General features: G+C 36.5%; 1 protein-coding gene across 3 annotated transcripts in view; it reads left to right on the top strand.

Moving 5' to 3' along the window:
- The window catches only part of LOC150094438 (rho GTPase-activating protein 12-like), a 413,607-nt gene that overhangs the window by 172,654 nt on the left and 214,430 nt on the right, over nt 1–26,523 (top strand). For all 3 annotated transcript variants that reach the window (XM_090412339.1, XM_090412341.1, XM_090412338.1), the window contains one exon: nt 11,944–12,084. In XM_090412339.1, coding sequence (XP_090268465.1) covers nt 11,944–12,084 — 141 coding nt within the window. The remainder of the gene's footprint in view (nt 1–11,943; nt 12,085–26,523) is intronic.

The raw sequence follows: 26,523 nt of genomic DNA, 5'->3' as shown, positions 1-26,523 counted from the left end.
GACTTTTCACTGTTCGCCCTGGTTCCTTGGCGAAAACAACGGTGGCCTTGTTTAACCGGGCGACGCCCCATTTGGCATGAAATTCTGTCATGTTGTACCATCATTTAATATCGTGTTTTAAGCCAATAACAATATAATTTGTTCGGCTAAATCCCAAATCGTCAGCCCATCCTCGTTCGTTCAGTATCCAGGTAGATACCCAACAGGGTGCACCACAAGAAGGTGAGGATTGGACATTAGATCATAAACCCTCATCAGTTCTCCACATTCCTTTAAAGGCTATATGGAGGTCTCCACTCAGTTATACAACTTTGACCCTTATATTGTTGGCTTATTTTGCTTAATTCATGAACTGATTTTGGTGAAGGTCATCTTCATTGTCTTATAATATAATGTGATCATCTGCATACAGCATTGTATTGATAACAGTTCTTCTGGTTAACTGGATACCTTTTTTTTATTGTTGTTTTCCAAATTTTAATAATCTGATCAATATATATATATATATATATATATATTGAATAGAATTGGAGATAAGCTATATCCCTGTCTGACACCCTGATTTATTTAAATCTCTTTGATTATGTAATGAAAACTGTGTTTTCTTATCTTTATATAAACTTTGTATAGCTTGTACCAAATGTGATGGATATCCTTGTTTTTTATTATATTCGATAGTTTTTCTGTGTGTATTTTATCCAAAGCTTTCTCATAATCTATAAAGGCCATATGAGTTTCTAAATTAAATTCTTGTCTTTTTTCAATAATTTTTTTAACACATAAATATTATTTATACATGATCTTCCATGTCTGAAACCATTTTGCTCTTCTGAGAGTAAATTGTTTGCAATATTTCTAAGTCTTTTTATTCAGGATTTTATTGTAAATTTTATAACATATATTGAATAAACTTATTCCTCTGTAATTTCCACAATCAACTCTGTTTCCTTTCTTACATATAGATAACCATAGCTTTTAACCAATTTGATGAAATCTGACATTTCCTCCAACAGTTATTTATTAATCTTTGATGTAAATATTCTTCACCATATTTTCAAAGCTGTATTTGTCATCTAATAGTTGATTTTCTATTTTGGGAATGATAGAAGAGGAGAGAATGGGATAAATGGTAGAGAGGGAATGAGAGAGAGATATGGTAATGATAGAAGAGGAGAGAATAGGATAAATGGAAGAGAGGGAATGAGAGAGAGTTGTGGGAATGATAGAAGAGGAGAAAATGGAAACAGTAGGAGAGAGGGAATCAGAGGAATGCAAGTGAGCACTGGAACCCAGGAATAGAGTGATGTCAGGAAGACAGGTAAGTAGGCGGAGCACAGAGAGAAAGTGTTAGAGGAGAGAGAGTGAGGGATGCATGTGAGCAATTGAGGAATAGAGTGGTAAGAGGTGTAATGTATGAGGACTCAATGATCCATGGTGTTCAAGATAGGATGCGTGAGGAGTGTTTGCCTGGAGGAACGATAGAAAGTGTGACTATGGCAATTAAGAAGGGTGGATGAAATGATTGTGATGGTAGGATCAAATGACTTGAGTGGTAATGTAAATTGAGCAATGGAGAGATGAGACTCTTGCTTGAAATTGTATACGAAAGAAGACACAGAGAGGACAGAGAGGAATTGTATGTGAGAAACTGATTGCATTTGAAAGAGGAAGGACGTAGGCATCTGGAGAGATTGCTGTTCTGAACGAGTCAGTGTGTCCCATGGTGGATGGTAGCAGGGGTGGCCTCTTGTGGGAATGGGTACTTGGGAGAAGGGGTACGACATCAGGTAACACCACGTCCAGTGGAGTCTAGAGAAGATAATGCTGGGTATAGAAACAATGGCATTTTTATGCTTTATACTAATGCCAATAGTATCTGGAATAAAGGAGAGGAATTGGTGGTGCTGATAGCATCAGTCTGGCCAAAGATTATTGGAATCAGTGAGACGGGGTTGACAGAAGAGGATATAATAACAGGAATAGAAGTCGCTGGGTACAGCATTTTTCGGCAGGATAGGAAGGGAAAGCATGGTGGTGGAGTATTGCTTATGATAAGTGACAACTTATGTCCTCTAAGAGTGGAGGCTTTGGAAGGCAGTGACACTAATGATTTTGAAAGCATATGGTGTGAGGTAGAGGTGGGAAAGACAGGATATATAGTGGGGTGTTGCTACAGACCAAGGAGTACAGAGGGTGGGAACGAGGAGATGTTTAGACAGTTGGGTTTGGCAAGTGCAAGAAGAATGATTGTTATGGGAGATTTTAACTACAGCAGTATAAATTGGGGAGAGGAAGATGCATGTAGCAATAAGGGAATGGAATTTCTAGAATTCTGGAGGGACAAATGTCTTAGGCAACGTGTAATAGAGGGAACAAGAGGTTTAAGAGTTTTGGATTTGGTCATAACATCAGAAGGGTTGATAATAACTGAGATGACATCTCTCCCACCATTTGGAGAGAGTGACCATATGGTTTTGACTTGGAAAATGAATAGACATGCAGGAGTATCAAAGAGACAGGAACGTATGTGGAGTTATAAGGCAGGTGATTATAATAGTCTAAGACGTCAACTTGGGGAAGTTTCATGGAGGGAGGAATTGGAAGGACAGGATATCATTAGTTCTTGGGAAATTGTGAAGGAATATTTGTTAGCAGCAATAGTAAGCTGTATTCCATGAGTGAATAAGAGGACACAATTTGGAGTAAAGTGGATGACAAACAATATTAAACAGGAACTGCATGTGAAAAAGAGGCTATGGAAAAGATATAAGGAGATAGGTGAAGAGAAGATGTATGAAGAATATAAGACAGGCGAGGCCAGGAGAGTGACTAGTATGGTAAGGAAGGCAAAACTGGAATATGATAAGAGATTGGCCCTAAGATCCAAAGAAAATCCTAGGGAATTTTTTTAGCTAAATGGCCAGTAGGAGGAGAAATGACTGTGGAAGAATTACATTGTGGGATAAAAATGGGAATAGAGTGACTGATGTAGAGGACATAGTGGAATTGTTCAATGAACATTTTATTGGAGTATTTCATTCTGGAGGAGTAAATTTTAATACTAGAGGGATAGGGCAGGTTTGAGGTTTAGAGTTGCAGGAGGAGAGTGTGTTCCGAATACTGCGTACTCTGGATGTCAGTAAAGCTGTGGAACTGGATTTTATTTCACCATGAGTTTTGAGAGAATGTGCTACTGACAGCTCCTTTGACCTGGCTTTTCAATGAAAGTCTAGCTGCAGGAAAGGCACCCATGGAATGGAAGGAAGGTAAGATAGTGCAGTATCAGACTGGAAGTATCTAATTATAGGCCATTTTGTGTGTCATCAGTAGTTGTTAAGATCTTGGAGAAATTAGTGAGGGACTGTATACAGCATTGGGCAGATGAGGGTAATGTTATCTGTGAGAGTCAACATGGATTTGTGAAGGGGCACTCTTGTTTTAGCAGTATGCTAGCCTTTTATGATAAAGTTACAAAAGCATTAGATGAAGGGAAAGGCATATACTGCCATTTTCTTAGACTTAGCGAAGGCATTTGACAGGGTGGCACATGGGTCTGGATGTCAGATTGGTCAACTGGATACAGGATTGGCTGTTTGATAGGTATCAGAGATTTGTGTATGGTGGGGCAGTTTCAAGGAAGCGGAGGGTTACAAGTGGGGGTCCCACAAGGCTCAGCACTGGGACCTATATTGTTTAACCTTTATATCAATGACATTGTCAGTGGATTTCAGGGAGATATTCAGTTGTTTGCAGATGATGCGAAGCTGGGAAGGGTTATTAGTAATAGTGCAGATGTGATAGCTCTGCAAGAGGATTTGAATAAGCTAGACAGATGGGCAAATGAATGGGGGGTGGGTGGGTTTAATGCAGCAAAATGTAAGGTCTTGAAGTTTGGGACACATCGATTGGACGCTGTATACTCTATGGGAGGAACTATACTGGAGGAATTAGGGGAGACGAGATCTTGGGGTTGATGATTGATAGAAACCTGAAATTTAGGGGACATATTATAAAGGTGGTGAAGGTAACACAGAGGATTGCTGCAGTAATGAGAAGGACACTGACCTGCTGAGATAAAAGGGTTATCATTCCGTTGTATAAGACTGATCAGACCACACTTAGGCTATTGTTCTCAGATTTGGTCTCCAGGATTTGAAGAGGTTAAATTAACTGTGGAAAGGGTACAAATGCGGATAACAAAGATGGTTTCGGGACTGTACAATGTTGGTTATGAGGATCGGCTGAGGGAATGTGCTGCAGAATTTTGTCAATAGAAGGAGAGCTGATATGATTGAGACTTTTAAACTGTTGAGAGGTGGTTACAAGGTTGACACTGGGGAGTTCTTTCGCTTGGTTGAACAACGGGAAGGAGTGATGACAAGGGACCATCCCTGGAAGTTAAGAAAGGAAACTGTGAGCAAGAAGGTGAGGAGTTTCTTTGCATGGAGGGTGGTTGAACCATGGAATACATTGCCTGATAGAGTAGTGAGAGCAAGAACGATCGATGAGTTTAAGGAGTGGTATGATAGACTTTGTGTTTCCTAGGATCGACCTCCCACGATGAGTCTTGATTGACTTTGTGTTTCTTTGGAAGGACCTCCTGTGATGAGTCTTTTGACTCCATGGAGGCCTGAATAATAATAATAATAATAATAACAAAATTATTGCTATTTTTAGGTCTTTCAATTTTATTGATTCTGTATCGATACTAATTTCTTCATTATTATTATTTTCTGTTATTAAATTTGAGTTATACCTAAATTCTTATAATGTTCCATCCATTGTTTCTCCTGTATTATGTTAATTTGTGCTCTATCTCTTGCTTTATTGTTAATTTCCTTAATATTTTGTAGGCTATGTCTTCTACTTTATTAATAAGTCTATCCCAAGAATCTTTTTGAGCTTTCTGTACTATGGTTTTAGCTATATTTCTACTGTTTTTGTGTATTTCTTCTGTTTCCTTTGTATGGTTTTGCAGGAGGAGTGATTTTTAATGTTTTTCTTTTTAATATTTAATTTTCTTTCCAAGTGCTTCGAAGGCTGCTTTATGATTATCTAATAAAGTTTTCTATTCTTCTTCTTCTATATCTTCATCGAGTTGGGCTTCTTTTAGGTAATCTATTAATCATGATTGTTTAGCATTCTAATGCTTTCTTCTTGTAATAGATATACTTGTTCTATTCTTGTTTTTTTCTTATTTACTTCGTATCTCCATTTTGCTAGTATTTCTATTTCATATACTACTAAATGATCTGAAAAGATTTCACTTCCTCTGTAAACTGTCCATCTCTCACATGTGGAGCTAGTTTCTGATTAGTATGATATAATCAATTATAGATCTTGTTCCTCTCCCATTCCAAGTATATTTACGTATATTATTTTTTTCAAAAAAAAAATGAGTATTGTTTATTTTAAAATTATTGAAAGTACAGAAATCTATTAGTTCCTGACCATTGTTATTCATGTAAATTTCTCTATTTTTCTAAGACATTTGGGATTGGATTATTTTCAACTCTAGCATTAAGATCTCGTGCTATTAATTTATAGTAATTTTATTACATTTATTTAACTGTTTTGCAGTTCTCATAATATTGTTTGGAATCCTCTTTCCTATCTTCTTCAGGGGCTCATGATATTTAAGTAGCTTCTATTTGTTTTTAATTTAACTGTTATAATTCGGTCATTTACAAAATTGTATTTTCGTATTCTATTTTTCCATTTATCATCAATTAAAATGGCCACACCACTAGAAGTCCTGATATGTTGGTCCACTCCACTATATAGCATAATAAAACATCTATATTGTTTGTTCCCTTTAATTTCTTTTTATTAATTTTTGTTATCACGACTATATTAATGTTTTTAATTGTTTTACTAATTCTAATTCCTTTATTGTTATGCTTTGCACATTCCACGTGGCTTCTTCGTTTCTGTCTTTATTGTTATTTTACTTTATTTTTCTATCTACACCAGTGGTCGCCAAAGTGGTTGATCGATATCGACCCCCAGGGGTCGATATAACATTGTTAGAGGTCGATAGAAAAATATAAGATGACATTGTACAGGTAATATTTAATTCGGTTAACTTGGATTACCTCCATCTTGAATGACAATGCAATTAAGAGTGAATCGGGAACAGTGACATGAATAGGACCTGTAAGATTGAGCAAGGTCATGAAAATAGTTATGGAGGCCAATCAAGTAGACCAAAATGACATATTTACCAATAAATGGATGTTGGTGGTTCCTGCCCGGCCGGCACGGCGGGAGCAAGATTGTAACATGTGTGCAGTTGCTTATATACTTACACGTATTCGATTCACTCTCGTTTTTGCGCATCGACATGCAAGTGAACGTTAATGTTCTAAAATTCATCAACATACATATAATTCAATCGTTATTCATTCACGAACTAAACTTCTCTATGTTGAAGAGTTGAGCAGGGCTGGTAGTTTTGTACATCCTATAGAAATACGTGAGTAGGTATATTATTTAGACTTATTACTTGTGCTTACTGACTTCAGTTTTAATTATTTTGTTACAACCCCAGTAACCACAATGGCAGCTTCAGATTCTAAAAAGAAATGCAGACAATATTCGTTAGAATATTTGAAACTTGGGTTTATTGCTTCATTAAGAAACGAAACGAGGTCTATGTGTCTTCTTTGTGAAAAAAACTTTTAGTAACGATGCAATGAAACCAGCAAAAATGAACGATCATCTTCAAAAGACTCCATCCCAATAAGAAAGATAAAGATCTTGACTTTTTTAAAGAACTGAAAGAGAAATACACACATTGACCAACTATAAAATCATTTATGAAAGCACCTGCTGAAGCCAACAATAAATAAGGATTAACAGCCTCCTACAATATTTCTTTTAATATAGCAAAAAAAGAAACCATATACAATTGCAGAGGACATTGTTATACCCGCAATCAAAGAAGTAATTGAAACCATAATGAAAAAAGATTCTGGCCCTGTTTTAAAATGCTTACCATTGAGTGTGAATACCGTGAAAAGACGTATTGGTGAAATGGCTGAAGATGTAGAAAAAAACTGTAGTATCAGAACTCAAAAATAGTAAGTTCTCTATCCAACTTGATGAATGTACATTCTATAGGTCTTCTATTCTTATGGCTTATGTAAGATATTATAGTAAAACCAAACATCAAATTATTGACGAATTTTTATTTGCAAAATATCTTGAAAGTGTTTGAACGGGGTTGGCAATTTTTCAGTGATTGGAGGAATATTTAAATAGGTAAGATATTCCGTTTACTAATATAAAAGCAGTAGCCACAGATGGCACACCCGCAATGGTGGGCCGTTATCGAGGTTTCGCTGCCTTTCTGAAAGAAAAAGTTCAAAGTGTGTATTGAAGCTGACAATAAACAAGGATTAACAGTCTCCTACAATATTTCTTTTAATATAGCAAAAAAAGAAACCATATACAATTGCAGAGGACATTGTTATACCTGCAATCAAAGAAGTAATTGAAACCATAATGAAAAAAGATTCTGGCCCTGTTTTAAAATGCTTACCATTGAGTGTGAATACCGTGAAAAGACGTATTGGTGAAATGGCTGAAGATGTAGAAAAAAACTGTAGTATCAGAACTTAAAAATAGTAAGTTCTCCATCCAACTTGATGAATGTACATTCAATAGTTCTTCTATTCTTATGGCTTATGTAAGATATTATAATAAAGCCAAACATCAAATTATTGACGAATTTTTATTTGCAAAATATCTTGAAAGTGATGGAACAGGGTTGACAATTTTTCAGCGATTGGAGGAATATTTAAATAGGTATGATATTCCGTTTACTAATATAACAGCAATAGTCACAGATGACACACCCGCAATGGTGGGCTGTTATCGAGGTTTCGCTGCCTTTCTGAAAGAAAAAGTTCAAAGTATGTATGTACTATTTACTGTGTGTTGCACCGAAACCATTTGGTGACAAAAACTCTCAGTGACGAACTGCATTATACTCTAAGAGTGTGTATTAAATCTATTAATCAAATTAGTCATCCTCTTAAATCGCCATTGTTTGCCAAACTTTTTAAAATAAATGAAGTATCAAACCAATTACTCTTGAATACTGAAGTAATATGGTTGTCTAGAGGTGCAAGTCTACAAAGATTTGTTGAGTTGTTTTGACTCAATCCTAGAGTTTTTTACAGATGTTAATTTGTTTTTGAGTGATGAACTGAAGAGAAATAAGAATCATATTTTCTACTTGGCAGACTTATTTTCAAAATTTAATGACATACAGACCTGTCTACAAGATAAAGATGTCACGATTATTCAAGCTTGTACGATTCTTTTAGGCTTCCAAGCTAAATTAGCCTTATTTAAATCATCATTGTTATAAAATTTTCAGTACTTTTCGAATATACGGCAATTGGAAGTAAAAGATGGAGACTTAAAATATACACAAAGCATCTTCAAAATTTGAGCAATGATTTTAAATTGCGCTTTGCAGATTTTGAAAACATGCACATTCCATATTGGGTTACCATGCCATTTTCTGCAGATATTGAAAATATCGAATGTATCTTACAAGATGAACTTATTGAATTATCAGTTGATCTTGAAGCTAAGATGTTTTTTAAAAATAGGACTTTAAGTTACTTTTGGACGAATATAAATGTTCTAGAAAAATATCCAAAATTTTCTGAAGTGGCACTCCTCTTTTTGCTTGCATTTCCAAGCTCTTACATGGTTGAAGCTGGTTTCAGCCATGTTAATTCCATTTTAACAAAACAAAGAAATAAGCTAGATATAGAATTCCGTGGCGATTTAAGGCTGAAACTTACTAATTTTGAACACAACATCGCTAATCTTGTCAAGAGTCATGAAGCACACCCTTCACATTGACAACGTTAGTAAATTGTATACTAAGTTAATAAAAGTTTTATTTTCGTATATATAAGGAAGATTGTATTATTGTTATTAAATTTTATATATTATTTATCCCTCCTATCAAATATGTAATGTTAAGAAGGATGTCAAAAACGTATCCCTTTGACGTTAAGCCAATATAATAATATATACTATATTATACATACAACAAACACTGTAACTATGAAATAAACAATCTAAAAACTCACATAAGCATCTTTTTTGCTTGTCCTATTATAATTACATAATAGTAAAATAGATGGGGTCGATAAAAAGTTAAGAAACTCTTGAAGGGGTTGACGGTCAAAGAAGTTTGGCGACCCCTGATCTACACCATATGCTGTTGAATCCATTGCTGCAGCTTTCTTTCCATAAGTTTCTTTGGTTGGTTACAAAGTAAATTATACTTAACCAGAAATTATACTATTCTTTGCCAAAGTGTGAGCATATATGAAGTAGTATCAAAAAGGCTGTTTTTATGTTGAGGCAGATGACCTCACCACAAATTGCCTAGTAATGTAGTATACTTTCTTTAGGATGTACATATTGCTATGCTGTGGGACTTTCCAAACCAGTTTTGATTTTTGAGGTCTCATCAATGAGAGCTTGATGCATGGTGTGATATTGAAAGCTAAATCAGTGATAAAATCATGTTTCTACAGAATTGGCAAAAATAATGTATCATCATATTAAAATATGATGAGAGATAGCCGAAGCAAGATTTTCTTCACTTGGTTACAAATCTTACTCTAAATCTGCACTTGAAGCATTAAAAAATGAAAAAACAAAACTCACACAGGAAAGTCCTGAAGAACTAGCAACGTTAAATTTGAAAAATAAGAACTGTATACTGCAATGGATACCAGCCCATGTAAATATTGAAGGCAATGAAAGAGTAGACAGTTTAGCCAAAGAAGCAAGACATTTACCTCAAAAATTACACCGAGTATTACTAACTGATGCTAACTTTGTCACTAAAATAAGATCGGTAAAACAAACACTCAAGAAGAAGAACGAAATCAGTGAAATTAATGAAAATAGGGAAATAACCACAATCATCACCAGACTAAGGATGGAACATTTTAAAGGTATGAAAATTCAGCTAGATGGTAGTAGGAGCTCTGAAGCATGCAAGAACTGTCCAGGAGTTGAACTAATACCTGTCCATATCTATTCTTATCTAGCAATTGCTGCTGCTCTACAGAAAATTGACAATTACCCTAGAGAAAAGCTCTACTCCAAAGTTCAACAGATTGCCAAAGCAGTTCTACAGTTCCATGGTCATACCTAGAAGCTCTTCAATGGACTCTTCGAGTCCTTTATTTTAGCTTTATTTTTGTAATATCATAATAGGCTACTTGTACATCATTTTGCTCTAGTATTCCATAATACACTTCCCTTTAGGACCTGTATATTGCCATATGCTATGGGAACAGTCACTGTTTTCTTAATACTCCTTAATGCTATACTATTTTCTCCCTTTGTATTTTCTGCTTTGTATCAAGTTGAATGGGCATTGGTCTTCAGGATAAGGTGAAGCATCTTGTGCAGTTTCAGAAGTGGGTCCTAGCCTCTTTCTTACCAAAACTGTGCAGGGTGAAGAACCACATCTTTTTTTTAGATGTACCTAGCTTGCAAAACACTACAGATTTAACTTGGGAAGTTGATAAATATCCCTGCTACCGTGCAAGGCAGCATGACAAGCAGAACTCAAGTTCAGCGGAATGGTTATAAAGAAGGTTCTTGAATAATGGCAGGATAGCAACTTGGCAGGATACTTTGATGCAGAAAGCAATGGGGGAAACCTCTGCTTCATATTTCCAAGGATAAGTTGTCATGGAAAGAATCATAAGAGGTCAAAATTAATAAAGAAGTCCAAGTGCCATAACTTACACCCAGATGATAAGGATGGCAGTGATAGGAATAAATAGCAACAGAAGCATTCTTTCGTGTGACTTTCAAGACAATGAAAAGTCTTAATTTGTACAGTGCTATGCATTATGTTACACATTTTTAGAGTGTAACATGCTATACATTGAGATATTAGAGCAAGCATGTGAAGTCATCTGTCTCTATATACAAACAGTTGAGTCTGCAACGATATTTCTTCACATGCTCATGCTTGGGTGAAGGATAAAAATAAGAATATAATTTCTTGCTCAGCATAATTTATTTGTAACCAAGTGAAGAAAGTTGCTTCAGTTATCTCTCATCTGGAGTATTATAATAATATGGTGATTTACCATTTTCCTACTTGTCTGTTGCTGTAATAACCAAAATGGATTTGGGTAGCAATCCTTCATATAGCATGGCATTATGTGCTGTGCATTATGGGATTCTGTGACAATTTAATGTGAGGTTATCTGCCTCCACATGCAAGTAACCTATTGTGATGCTAATACACATGCTTACATTTGGAGCATGAAAACAATGATATAATTTCTTGTTAAGTAGAATTTACTTCTCTCTGAATCTATATTGACACAAATTCTCTTTAGCAACTCCTTCCCTCTCACTTCCTCACTTATCCTTTCTGTTTTCTTGGAATATGCTGTGACTTTGTTTCTTTTCCTGTCAGGATGTTGCTTCGACCACATTTCACTAGTGCAAATGTGGCCTTACACTATCCAAATATGTTCAGCCATACTCTTCTCTCTTATTGCTTTTGATTATATAAAAGCATAATAGTACACATCTAGGTTTTGAATAGTATTACTTCCATTACCGTTCTGTTATTACTTCAATTCTGATATGGATGGTCAGTTGAACTCCATGACTATGGATATAATCTTCGTCCAGAACTACACCTAACCAATCCCCTCCCCCCACTATGGTAATCTTTCAAGATGTACTCCAATATTAACTGAAATGTATTATTATCATCTGCAATTTTTTATGTATACTTAAGGATTGCTACAGAATACTATGCTACTGTATTATTGCCATCGTAGTCTTATTTAAAAAAATAAACACTTATTTATTTAATTAATTTTTTTTTTTGATTTTAAAGATTATCTGAAAAAAAATTCCTTTCAGACTATCACAAGGCAAGGCACATTGAACAAAACTAAAATAATGGAATCAGGTAGAAGAGTCAGAAAAAACTGGTCATCATCATTTGTTGTTCTTACTGATTTGCTTCTTGTATTTTATAAAGACATACGTTCTTCTCATATGGTAAGTCATTTTAATTATTTAAGGCAAGGGAATGCAAACTTTATCAACATAAGTCTAATTCTCAAGCATATATGAGCATTATCATATCGTTAATCAGTTATATCAATATTAACTCTATGCTGTTACCTTTCTAAAAATAGAAAGATGATAGCATAAACAATATAATAATCAAAATAATTTAATTATTATTTCCAGTTTTTTGCCAAAGTCAAAAATTTGCTTTTTTCAGGAACATTATTACATAAGTAAAGATATATGCACACAGGCATTATGTGAATTAGTGTGATGACTAGAGCAAGAAATAAGAAAAACAAAGTCCTCAAATAAGCCACCTAATGGACATGATTGCATGTTCTTAGTTGTTGAGCTGAGGGTCTGTGGATGAAAATTATGTGAGGTGTACTAAAGCATGTTTATGCATCTAGATTTATTGAGTTGAGGATAATTTTTTTAAGACAGATACAATTTATTTAGGCAGATTCAATGAAGAGTTTTTGTACTTGTATTTACTTCTGTAAAGGTGATATCTTCTTCGAACGGATACATCCATGATCCCAAAATGGAATAAATAACATTTTCGATTATACTTTCAAACAAGATGCAAGCAAGTGTAAAGTAAAAAGGTTTTTATTTAGCAACAATGCAGTGGCAACACCTCATTCAGCAGCAACCTCCCTTGACAGTCTACATGTGGCTTCAACAGTACCGCTGTTGATTTTGTGTTTGATAAACCTAGTGAAGATTCACAGAAGAAGAGGCGAGCAATTTATATCTCCGCTAATACTCTTCCAGTTCATTAGCAGAGATATAAGAAGTCGTGGATGACTCAAAAATTGTTCTCAGATGCCTTAATCAACTGTTATGCTAGTGAAATGGAAAGCTATTGTGCAAAAGAAAATATAGGATTTAAAATTTTATTAATTCTAGATAATGCTTCATGTCATCCATCTTATATCGGTGATCTTCACCAAGTTGAAGGCCATGTTTCTCCCTCCAAACACTGCTTCATTGATCCAACCAATGGATTTAGGGAGTTCTCGTAGTGTTCAAGTCTTATCTATGGAGAACTTTTCACAAGCCATTTCTGCTACTGAAGGAAATGACCAGACTCGTGCAATTCTGGACAGCATTCATGTAATATCATGCTATTAAAAATATTGCTGTAGTTTGGGACAAAGTGATCTCTCAATGTATGAGTGGCATATGGAAAATACATTAAAAAGCATTGTGCACTATTTTGGAAGTTTTGAAAAAAAAAATGAAGACCTTTGCAAATTGAGTGAAGAAATAGTGGGCCTAGCAAACAATCGGAATCTCAAAGTGATGATAGCGACATAGTTCAACTCTTAGAAGGTGCCCCTGAAGAGTTGACCAACGAAAAATTGGTCGAACTGGAGGAACAACGTTCTGCGGAAGAGGAAAAAGAGAAACAAGAAGAGGTAGTTCAACAGTTCACAGTGAAGGGTCTTGCAGAAATGCTCTCTGCAGTTAGCGATGTTCTCAAAATCATTGAAGACATGAACCCCAATGTTGAATGCTACTTATTAGTAAAAGGAAAGTACATGATGCATTTGCTTGCTATAAACAAATTTATGATGAAAAGAAGAAGAGGAATATGCAAAGCTCATTGGACATTTTCATCAAAAAAATGAATTACACCAGAAGATTCGCAGTCTGGTCCTTCCAATAGGGAAGGGAATGAAGATGTGATTGTGGAGGAAGATTTGGGTGATTATTCTCCTGTTTTATAGTGGCAGTAACGAACAGTGCAGATTTATAAGGTTTAAAAATTAAAATGACAGTATACTTATTATTGTTAAGTCCCTAACCCCTGTAACTCTGTTGATTTAATGTATCGACTTACGTCCTGCTTGACTTGCATCCTGCTGGATGGAACGGAACCTTGATGTAATTTGAGGGATGACTGTGTGTGTGTGTGTGTGTGTTTATTTAGGTTCTTGTAGTCCATGTTTTTTCATCAGAGTGCTGTAAAAACATGGTCTACAAAAATCTGAGTGGCATGGTGATGTCTAGAAATTCCATTGCTGATTGTAAATAAGACTACAGCTGCAGGCTTAATGAACACCATGAAGATCTAACAGTTGTAACTGAATATTTAAGAAAGAAGATAAGGGGGTGCCAGTTTTTTTTGTAGCCTTACATGTAGGTAACAGATTATATATATATTAGAGATGTGACAAATATTCAGTACTGATTCAGCTTATTTTTTTCAAATATTTGGCTATGGCTGAATCAGTAGAAAGATTGGTATTCAGCCAACTGGGGCAAAAAAAAAAATTCATTTTACATGCATTATAATAAACCAATCTAACTGAGAAAAGCCTTGTCTTATCTTGCACGACCTTATACAAAAGCTTGTCTTTTTTTTTTGTGGTAGTTTGTTTTTATTTTAGTCTATATTATGCGGTCTTAAAAGTTCATATTATGACGTATTAAAATGAGTTTTAATATACTTAAATGTATAGTTTTGGTCATGAACAATAAAAAAAAAAAAGCAATATTTTGAAGTTTCACAATTTATATGTGGATTCAAAATTTGTAAAATGTAAAATATGTAAACAAAATATCATGGTGACACAGAAAAAAATGAAGTACACATCCCTGATTAATCATGTAAAAACAAATATTATTATTATTACCTGACACCTCCAGGGAGTCCAAAGACTCATTGAGGGAGGACACCTGCTCTACAGCTCTGTCTCCACCACTCAATCCACCAATGAACGACAACTACACTATCTACTGCCCACCACCATCACTAGTATTTTTACAGACAATTACAAACATCCATGCCGATAGCAGGATTCGGACCCACAGCCTTTTGGCTGTAGAGCGGATACACTAACCACTCGGCCAACTAGGCCAGCTTTTTGTAATTTTTTGAATTCGCAAAACAATGAAATTGAAATATCAAACGACAAAATCAAATAATTAATAATAAATAAAAATAATAAAATAAAATTGAATAACCTGAAAAAAAATAGAATATAGGTAGCAAATGGACAAAATCCCTCTGATGCCAAGGGACAACTCCTCAGCATTGGAGTTGTCCTAGCTTACACTACTCATGAAACTTTCAAGTTTTTCTCTCTGTCTACTCATGCACATGTGCATGCACACATCTGGCTATGAATTATGGATTGATCTGTTTAATTTAGAACACCGAAATAACTTCTGTGATAATTACTGTCGTACACCAACTGATGTTCACTCTCTGATACATGATTTCTTTGGTACACCAACTGATGTTCACTCTCTGATACATGATTTCTTTAGTATCGAATGAGGATTCTTTCCATTTTAAGGTTTCTGTCTGTTCTCTGATAAGAAACAACAATTCAAAACCACATCCAGCCAGCCAGTGAAATCTTAATCCAAAGAACTAATAAAATGCTATAATTAGGCAGTGCTCATGTCTTTTAAGTATACTGGAACTCTGATGGAAAAGATTATATTCTCATAAGCTCTCTTGTCAGTTTTTGAAATTTTCAAAGTTTCTGTGTGTGTGTGTGTGTGTGTTAAAAAGTTTTAATGATACTGAGAGATAAAGAGGTGACATGGTATACTAGTTTCGTTGACTTGATCAACATCTTCAGGTATCACAATCAAAGAAACATATAAAAAATTAGAGACTTAAAATTGCATTAACAGAACAAGTACAAAAGACAGTAGCATGTTTGAAAACAAAATGCGAGCTTGAGTTCCAAATAAACATAGACTATTCTCCAATACTGAATAGAGGCAATCTGTGCATCAGAGAGATTGAAACTTAGGCTGTTGTTGATATGGGAAGAATCTAGAGAAATTTCTCTAGATTCGACAGTCTTTTTCTCGAGCTCATCATAGCACATATGGATGTTAGAAGTTTGAGTCCAGTTCACAATGTGTTGGTGGCCTTCATCTGTGTTAGCTAAAAAGAGAACGTGGCTAGAGAGAGCGCTGGCTCTAGTCCTGTTGTTGGAGACATCTCTATGATGGTCTTCCAAACGTAGAAGGATGGATTTATCAGTCTGGCCATAGTATGGCTTTCCACAATCATAAAATTTTGTACACTCCTGGAAACTGAGTTGGAAGATGTTTCTCTTTAGGTTTACTAAGTTCTGAACGAAGTTTTGGGAGTGTAGTAAAGCAAGTTCTGAAGTTAAACATCTTGAGAATTTTTGCCAGTTTTGGTGAAAGAGAGCTGATGTAAAGCAAAGAGATGAAGACTCTTGGGGGGGGGGGGGGGATCTTCAGAAGAAGTTGATTGACTTGGGGAAAAGAAATTTGTTGATTTTATTAGGAGAGAAACCATTATTAATAAAAGTTTTTTTTTTTAAGAAAAGGGAGTTCATTTTTAATTTCTGCTTCTTCTGTAAGTAAAGATTTGGATCAGTGAGCCAAGGAGGAAATAATAACAAATTTTTGAAGGGGGGGGTAGTGGTGGGAGGAAGCATGAAGGTATCTATCAGTATGAGTAAAACCCTCATGCTTCCTCCCATCACTACCCCTCCTCAAAAATTTGGTTCTCATAATCTCCCCACATGCAGTGGGGAGATTATGAGAACTGTGTAGCTGTAAGTTGGAATGCAGCCACCTGTTTTTTTTTTCAACATGCTAAAAAAACGCTTGTTATCAGTAGGCTGTTTGTGTATTGAACTATTAACCATTATAACAATACAGAAGATGTATTTGACCACCAAAGAAAAGGTCGACCACCAACACGCAAAATCATGTGCTTTATGCATGATTATGCTTAAATTTTCCAACTGTTGTATAAACCAAATAGTTACACTTTAAGAACTAGAATTTTCATAAAAGAAAAGCTAATTTTCCGACATAATAAACACTCATTCCCACGAAATGCATTGATTATCCTGATATCGCAATGGATTCTCCTTCTTCTGACATGCACAAAAGTGTCAAAGGGTCTTACATCTTTGGGCATACAGTATATGCTGTTCAAGTTTTTACAGCTAGACTAGGTGTAGCTGTTGCAATCCTTCATATCTCTCTTCTTGTGCAGTGGTATTATTATTACTATTATTGTATGGGTGCATCCATGGAGTCTGAAGACTCATTGCTGGAGACCCAAACTATCCCACAATCTAACATGCCTCTCCTTGAATCCATTAACAGACAAAGCACTCACAACTGACTCTGCAACCCATTCCACTCATTCAAAACTCTCCAAACAAAAAAATCTAGTCCTTGCACCCCTAACCACTACTTATTCAACTTCCAGAAATGTCCCCTTGTTCTGGCTCCTTCAGCCAAGTGCTGAAACATTTTCCCTGCATCACTCTTATAAAAATCCTTTAAGCAACTTAAATGTTTCTATCATATCCTCTCTTTTCTCCTATCTGCCAACTTCTGCAATCCACACCCTCAATCTATTCTCATTGGGAACATTCCACAGACCATTCACCATCTTGGTTACTCACCTCTGAATCTTCTCCACCACTTCCTCATCCCCAGGAAATCCAGGAAATCAGACTTAAGCATAGTAATCCAGATGTGGATGTATCAAGGTCTTATAAAGAAGAATAACAACTTCCTTATCTCTGCTTGTTAAGGTATAGCCAAATAATCTTATGGGTTTCCTTAACAACCTTAGCAATAGGTCCTCTAAACTTTAATTCTCAGTCTACTGCCACCACCACCACAAAATATCTAGCTTCCTCTATTTCCTGGAGTACAATGCCATCAGTGTGATCCACAGCTTGTAATCTGTTTATCCCAAAATACATAACTTTACATTCCTCTACATTAAACTGAAATCCATTAACTTTTACTCATACTGACAGCCTATTTAAATCATCCTGCAAGCTGTCCTTCACTTTGATTAACTATTCAAGGTAATCGAGGCAATGTGGAGAGCCTAATTTCTCATCATTAGCAAACAACTGAATATTTCCTTTCATGTTATTTCATATATCGTTTATGTACAAATTAAACAACAGTGGTCCCAACACCGAACCTTGTGGCACACCACTAGTCAACTGTTTTCGCCTTGATTCTGTCTTTCCATATACCACTTTTTGACATCTGTCCAGCAGCCACCCTCTTATCCATTTTCATACTTATCCAGTGTCATACACATCCCCATTTATTCTAATTTGCATAACAGAGTTCCATACGGTTTTCTGTCAGATGCCTTTGCAAAATCCAGTAGAATCATCATCATGTAGCCATTTCCTTTATCGAATTCTGCTGTTAGTCTATTATAAGAAGATAATAAATTACTAAGGTATGACCGACTCTTCACAAAACCATGTTACGCCTCATACAGTATATTTTATTCACCAATTCTTGAATTCTCTTTTTGACAAATTCTTCCAGTACATTTTCCACCATGCCTGAAATACTGATTGGTCTATAATTTGCTACTGCAGTCTTAGAATCTCCCTTATGTAAGGGAGTTATTTTGCCCTCTTTCCACTCCCTTGGAACCAGTGATGAGTTATGGAAATTTTAACAAAGGCTCGCATCATCCATCAAGCAACAGAAAAAAAAAAAAAAAAAAGGCCTAACTTAGCCCTTATAATACTTATATTGCGACTTTGTAGAGCTTCTGACAGATAATTCTTGTAGGATATCAATCATTAATGCTAGATCTTTAAAAAATTCCAAATTGAGAAGTCAGTTTATAAAGCCCTTATATTTATCGTTCGTTGCATAATGCTGGCTAATTTCTCCACAAAGCAAGAGCCGTTCGGAAACCGCAAGCTGCCCATCGTGGTCAAAACACATTGCCGATCATTAAAATTTCGATGCCAAGGTCTTTTGCAATCGTATTTAATTCTTGTTGATTTTTTGGTGATTGATGATAAAAAGCATATCATTTATCCATAAATATTTCAAAATGATTTATTGCTTTAATGTTTTTTTATCAAATCGTCTAATGCTAAGTGTAAATGATAAACACAATGCCAAATCACAATGTTGGGAAATCTTTGTAGAAGTTTGATTGCAACACCTGTTTTGTTTCCTAACATAACACTAGCTCCATCAGAACAAAATGCAATGAAATGATTTTTTATATAGTTATCAGAAAATCCATATGAATTTAAAGTAGCAATTATAGTAGCATGTATACATTCCATGATGGTATTTTCTAGTTCTACAAGCTTATTAAACAAGAAGAACAAGAGGTTCGCAAATTCGAGAAAAATTTAACAAAGGGCTCGCACGAGTCCCTTATATCTCACCACTGCTTGGACCTCTACCACAGCTGAGACTTAAAGAGCCTAGTCAAAGGCATTGTTATTTCCCTTGCACATTCTCGCAAAAAACCCTAGCTGATATCCCATCTAATTCCACAGCTGTATTTACATTGAGATTCTGCAATATCATAAGAACCTCCAATTCATCCTCCTCTTCCCACAATTTTGTCTGTCACATATGTTAAACCAGTAACCTTACTAGTATGATATACCCTTGCGAAGTGGTCACACAGTATGAAACTGACATCTTTCAGTCTGTAGGCCCTGATCCTATCTCTCATATCCTTGTAATCAGTCTATGAAACACTCTTATCCCTCCATTCCCTGTGGTCTTAATTAACTCTATTGGGATTCCATCTGCACCCTGGGTCTTAATGTTGTTAAGCTGTTTAACTACTCTTTCATCCTCTTATCAATGGAGGAGATTCCAAATTGAAATTTTTCTGGTGAGAAGGCTCCTTCAAATTTTCCTTATCCTGTCTATTGTACAGTTCTTCATGGTACTTACTTCTGTTTTTGATTTCCTGTACTTTTAGTACTGCTCCATTCCTTCCTTTGATGACATTCAACTTGGACTTAATGTTGTGCTATACAATTATAAAACGTTGTTTTATAATTGTACTTCCTCATTTGGAATGCTCTCCCTTCACATTTATTAGCATAAAAATTTACCTTGTCCTACCTGATGGCTTTTCTGACTTTTCTATGTAATCTTTTATATTTCAGTCCCTGTGTCTCTGTTTCTCCAGCTGCTGTCTTTCAGATTCCATGTTGTATCTGAGATCCATGGGTCTTTTGGCTTTCTAATTGTGGCTAGATACTTCTTGGCTGTATCATGTATTATAATGTTGACCTTTTCAAGTGAGCTCGCCTTACTAGTTTCCAAAAGATCATCCACCTGTATTGATGTTTCTTCTGTGAACCCACAGGGGATTACTCTGATATCCAGTCTAGTTGGATGGGCCTTAATTCTAAGGTTTTTAGACTCTCAGTCTTAGGCTTTTACTAGTTGATGGTCTGTACCATAGTTTGTTTCAGCACAAGTATACGTAGACACAGTGCTTGTCTTCTACTGTTGAAGTCAGAAAGTAATCAGCTTGATGCCTTAACCTATCAATGTTAGATGTCCAAGTACGGGTCTAATTTCTGGAAGCAGGTATTGATATCTAATCTATTATCATGGGTAAATTCCAAGTCTTTCACCATAGGTGTTACATTCACTCAGGCTAAATTCTCATACTCTTTCACACTTTTGCATTAAAGTCCTCTAAGATGAAAAGTACATCAATCCTTGGTGGGAGATTCAAAACAGTCTGTAGGTTTTTGTAGAATTCATCACTCTCTTCATCAGTCTTTTGTAAGGTGCATAAATACAAAGTATCCTGTATTAATGGGATTATTACCAAGAAGAGTGCTTGCCTGAACTATCCTTATTACCACAGCTGTCCCATGATGCTTTGAGTCACCCTCTGAATAAACAACTTGCTTACCATCCTATCTTTTGAAATAACCTTCTTCATTCCATCTGGGTCTCTGTAATTCTCAAGATGTCAATTTTATACCTCTCAATCGCTTTGCAGACTGTATCAACTGTATTCCTCATTCATACTAATACTTATACTTATTTGTTATAATAAATATTATTATAATTTTATTAGAATTATAAATGTTATTATAATTTTATAAACAAATCTTTAGAACAAATAAATGAGTGCATCCCCCCCCCTCAAAAAAAAAAAACATTTATTTATAAAACTTAGTTCATTATGCTTCAGCCAAATCCTGGTTCAGTGCTTTCCTTTTATCATCATCATCATCAAATTCCTGCCATGTACCCTCAAGGGGTGTACAGGATATGACAGTACTACATGAAAAAATTACATCATTACTAACTTCCTATCTACAATTTTCCTCCAAACCAGTCTGTTACTTGTCAAGACTCCAACATTATCAGATCTTATATTTCTATCATCTAAGGCACTTTGAACCGTATCAATCCACCTATATCTTGGTCTTCCTCTGGGTCGTTTTCCTGCCAACCTGGCAGAGAACACTTGTTTTGCTAATCTTTCCTCTCCCATTCTATTTAAGTGACATACCACCTCAGATTAGCTCTGCTTACGCATTACTGGATGCTGACAATGTCAAGTTCTTTCCTTTTATTTATATAATATATATATATAGATATAGATAGATTTATGGAATTTTGCCACTTTTTCAAAAATTCTGCAGCTTTTTTTTTAATATAAATCCTAACCCTTTCATGCGTTAGGATTTAATATAAATCCCTCAACATGAGTTTTAATATAATATTTAATATAATCCTAACCCTCAACATGAGTAATGTATCATAATGTAAATTTATGATACATTACTCATGTTGTTTAGAGGAGGAAACGTGTGCTAGGGATAATAATTAATAATTCTATTTAGTTAATGCTATGACCATTGTTTTGCCTTAGTGCAAGGCAAAATAATAGTCATAATAGTATGAGGAAGAAACTGCCATGGTGCCCACCGTAATAGGATGTAAGCCCTCCTTTTGCTGCAGTGACTGCAGCAATTCTACAGGGCTTACTTTTCAAGTGTACAATAGTGAGTAATGGGAATTTTGGACCATTCTTCCTTTAAGCATGTAATGAGGTCCTGGAATGTTGTGGGGGCAGACGTCCCTTTATCTCACCCGACATTTCAGTTCATCCCACATATGTTCAATAGGGTTGAGATCAGGGCTCTGTGGAGGCCAGTCAAAGTGTGGTGACATTCACATCCACAAACCACACAGTTGCAGCAGCCTTATGATATGGAGAATTGTCTTGCTGAAAGAGAGAATGGTCAGTTTCATAGAAATGGTACAAAGTAGAAACATTGTATTGTCCATAATATTCAGATACCTCTCGGAGATCATTGTTCGTGGCACTACAAATAGTACCATACTATCACACTGCCACCTCCGAATTTCATAGTTAGGGTTATGCACTCTGGTAAGAAACATTCACTGGGCATCTTCCATACACACACCCATTCCATGAAAATATTTAAAAAGGGAACTTACTTTCTGGAAGTCCCTCGTACATATGTCAGTGAAACATGGAATATAAGGTATAATAGGGTAGTGAAAATATGGTTTGTGTAAATGCCACTGAAGAACTAATTCAAGATATGAAAGTAAAGTTGGTCAAGTACTCTCATCCAATGTTTCAACCATCCTGTTCTGTCATCTTTCAACCATTTCAATCATTCTGTCTTAAAAACCAACATTGTGCTCACAATACTTCTTATCATCAAATCTCCATATATTACCATTCTCAAATCATTCGATCTTCTTCTTCTTCTGCAGCTTCTCCCACTTAAGTGGGGTCACTGTTTATAATGAGTCTCCTCCACACCTTCCTGTCTTGGACTGTCACCACATCCAAGTTCTTCATCCTCAAGTCCTCTTCTACCAGCTCCCTCCATCTCTTCTTTGGCCGCCCAAGCTTCTGCCTTCCTTGCACATCCATCTGCATGACCCTTCTTCCCACATATTCGTCCTCCCTCCTCATCACATGACCAAACCATCTCAACCTTGCCTCCTGTATTTTCGCTCCTAAGTTCGTAACTTTCACTGTTCCCCTGACATAGTCATTTCTCAGACGATCCTTTCTGGTCACACCGCACATCCATCTAAGCATTCTCATCTCTGCTACTTCTATCCTGCTGATGTTATTTTTCCTCAGGACCACAGTTTCTATAGCATATGTCATAGCTGGCCTCACTACTGTCCTATAGATTTTGCCTTTCAGATTGATTGGCACCCTCTTATCGCATAACACTCCAGCCATCTCCCTCCAGTTCCTCTAACCCGCTTGTATCCTGCATCCCACTTCCTTCTCAGCTCCTCCATCTTCTTCCACTGTTGAACCTAAGTATCTAAAGTCTCTCACCTTCCTGATGACATTTCCTTCCAGCTCCAGATCTGTCTCCTGTCCGTGCCCACTGTGCAACACATATACTCTGTCTTACTTCTGCTCAGTCTCATACCTCTCTCTTCCAGTACTTTTCTCCATCTTTCCAGTTTAGTTTCCGCTTCTTCTCTTGAATCTGCACACAGCAAGATGTCATCTGCATACAACATTGTCCAAGGCACATCTTCTCTCACCTCCTCTGTCACCACCTCCATCACAATATTAAACAGAAACGGACTTAATGCTGAACCTTGATGCAAGCCAACTGTTACTTGAAAACTTTCTGTCTGTCCTAGACAGGTCCGAACACTTGTTTTCACATTTCTGTACATTTCCCGCACCAACCTGACATATTTCTCTGGCACCTTCTTCTCCCTTAGACACCTCCAGGCTTCTTGCCTTGGCACTCTATCGTATGCTTTATCCAGATCAATAAATGCCAGATGTAGCTCCCTTTGTTTCTCTCGATACTTTTCCATCATCTGCCGTAACCCAAAGATAGCATCTGTTGCTGATCCACCAGGTATGAAGCCAAGTTGTTCCTTTGCAATCTCTACCTCCTTTCTCAATCTACCATCAAGAACCCTTTCTAGGATTTTCATTGTGTGTGACATCAACTTTATTCCTCTGTAATTTTTACAGTCTTGTGCATCCCCTTTACCCTTGTAGATGGGGACAAGAGTACTCTCCCTCCATTCCTCGGGTATATTTTCCTGTTGGCAAACTTTCATGAACAGGTCCCACAGCAGGTCAATTCCCTCTTCCCCCAGTGTCTTCCATGCCTCTACTGGAATTCTGTCAGGGCCTACTGATTTTCCATTCCTCATCCTCTTCATGGCCTCCATCACTTCCACTCTACTGATGTTCTGCACCATCCCCTCAGAAGGCTGCCCATCTCCTCTGTGATTCCTTGCATTTTCCTCATTTAAAAGTCCCTCAAAGTATATTTTCCATCTGTTTCTTATGTCCACATCCCTCCATAATACTCTTCCTTCAGCATCTTTGATCTGCCACTGGGCATCTTCCATACCCACACCCATTCTATGAAAATATTTAAAAAGGGAACTTACTTTCTGGAAGTCCCTCGTACATATGCGCAATATAATGAATATAATGAATGAAAGAAATATCAAATGATTTGAGAATGGTGATATATGGAGATTTGATGATAAGAAGTGTTGTGAATGAAAAGATGCACAAGTTGGTTTTTAAGACAGAATGAGCAAAGTGGTTGAAGCATTGGATAAGAGGAGTACTTGAGCAAAAGAGTTGGTAGTGGCAGTTGGCAAAAATGATTTGACTGGTAACAAGAAGAATGTAAGGAGGAATGTTAGCCAGCCTGGTTGGCTGAGTGGTTAGTGTATCTGCACTCCAGCCAAAAGGCTGCGGATTTGAATCCCACCGTGGGCATGGATGTTTGGATGTTTGTGATTGTCTGTGAAAATACTAGTGTTGGTGCTCGGTGATAGATGGCGTTGTAGATGATGAAGGTAGTTGCGCTTAGTGGAGTGGTGGAGACGGAGAGCTATAGAGTAGCTGCCCTCTCTCAATTAGTCTTTTTTACTCCATGGAGGTGTTACATGGAGGTGTTCACTCTCCTTAACAGCCTCATAATGTTATGAGGCTGTTAAGGAGAGTGAACGATAACATTTCAATAGGTAAGGTAGTCAGTGCATTGCCCAGATATGATAAGTTGTGAAGACCAGCGAAGATTATGAATGGTATGGTAACAGAGTTGTGTGAGGAGAAAGGAGTTCATTTTGTGAATATGTGGGATGAGTTTTGAGGGACAGATAAAGCTGTATAAAAAGTGATGGGCTTTATTTGAATGAATTTGGTGTGAGTCAGTTGGAGAAAATGTTGCTGTGAGAGAGAATGACTGAAGTTGAATGACATGAGAAAGAAAGAGGTGTTGTGTAATAGAAAGGGAGCAAGGTAGGCAAATTTGTGAATGGAGAGATGAGTGGTGCAAATGAAGAGAATAAGAAAGAAGGAACACATTGGATGGGGAAATGGGGTAGGTCAGGGTGGATAAGGAGACACTGTGTGAAAAGTATAGGTGATGATTTCAGGAGTAGATGTGTGAGTGTTGAAGAAAGGATTAAGGCAGTCAAGGATATTGGAATGACATTTAAGTCTGGGGAGGGGATGTAATATCAGTGATGATAGACAGGAATGGACTGGGGAGAGTGTAGAGGAGTCATGTCTGAGAAGTGGGGGTTAGTGGGACTTGTTATAGAAATAGAAATGAGCTAATGTGTATGCTTATAAATGGTGGAAGTATTTGAAACAAGAGGAATGAAATTGTAATGTTGATAGAGTTCATTCTTTCAAATATTGTTGGAATAAGTGAGACATGGTTGAACGAGGATGACATTCTGACAGGAATAGAAATGGAGGAATATGTAGTTTTTTGCGAAGACAGACAAAGCAAAAAGGGAGGAGGAGTGTTATTGATGATGAAAGAGGAGCTGTGCCCATCTAGGGTGGAGATTCAAGGAGCAAATATTGACAGTGGTTTTGAAGCAGTATGGTGTGAAATGGAGATGGACAGGATGAAATGTTTAGTGTTGCTATAGACCTGGTAATGTCAAAGGCATTGAGAAGGAAATATTTAGACAAATTGGTCTGGCTAATAAGAAAACAGTGAGCATTATTGGGTGATTTCAATTATACTACTATAGACTAGAATGAAGAGATGGCATCAGGAACCAAAGAGAGAGAGAGAGAATTTGAGTTTTTAAGAGATAATTACTTTAAGTAGTATGTAAAAGAGGCCACATGTGGATCGAGGGTCTTGGATTTGATTATCTCATCAGAAAATGTTGTAAATGAAGTGTCACATCTTCCTCCAATTGATGAAAGTGACCGTGAAGTGATCACTTGGGTGGTAGCCAGCCATATCAGGACCTTTGTGAGTCCTGATATGGCTGGCTTTTTCATGTGGAACTATAAGGCAGGTGATTATGGCAAACTCAGGATGCAGCTTGCAGTGATGGAAGAAGGAATTGCATGGGAATGAAATCGCTGTTGCTTGGTCTCTGCTCAGGAATTATCTGGCAGAGGCAACGACTGAGTGTATTTCAAAGGTCAGGTGATTAAATAAGGGTGTTGAAGAGTGAAGCATGCAATCTGGAAGAAAAAAGTATTGTGGAGGCTGCACAAGATGAGTGGAGATAATCATTTACATCAGGAGTACAGAGCAAGCAAGGAAGTGTGACTCAGTAAGGGTAGCAAAAGTGTGGTACGAATAGCAGTTAGCAAAT

This window comes from Typopeltis vanoorti, chromosome 22, assembly GCF_054136105.1.
Source record: "Typopeltis vanoorti isolate ZY-2024b chromosome 22, IOZ_Tvanoo_1.0, whole genome shotgun sequence".
In the NCBI taxonomy this organism is placed as follows: domain Eukaryota; kingdom Metazoa; phylum Arthropoda; class Arachnida; order Uropygi; family Thelyphonidae; genus Typopeltis; species Typopeltis vanoorti.
This window is presented reverse-complemented; position numbering and strand designations above follow the sequence as displayed.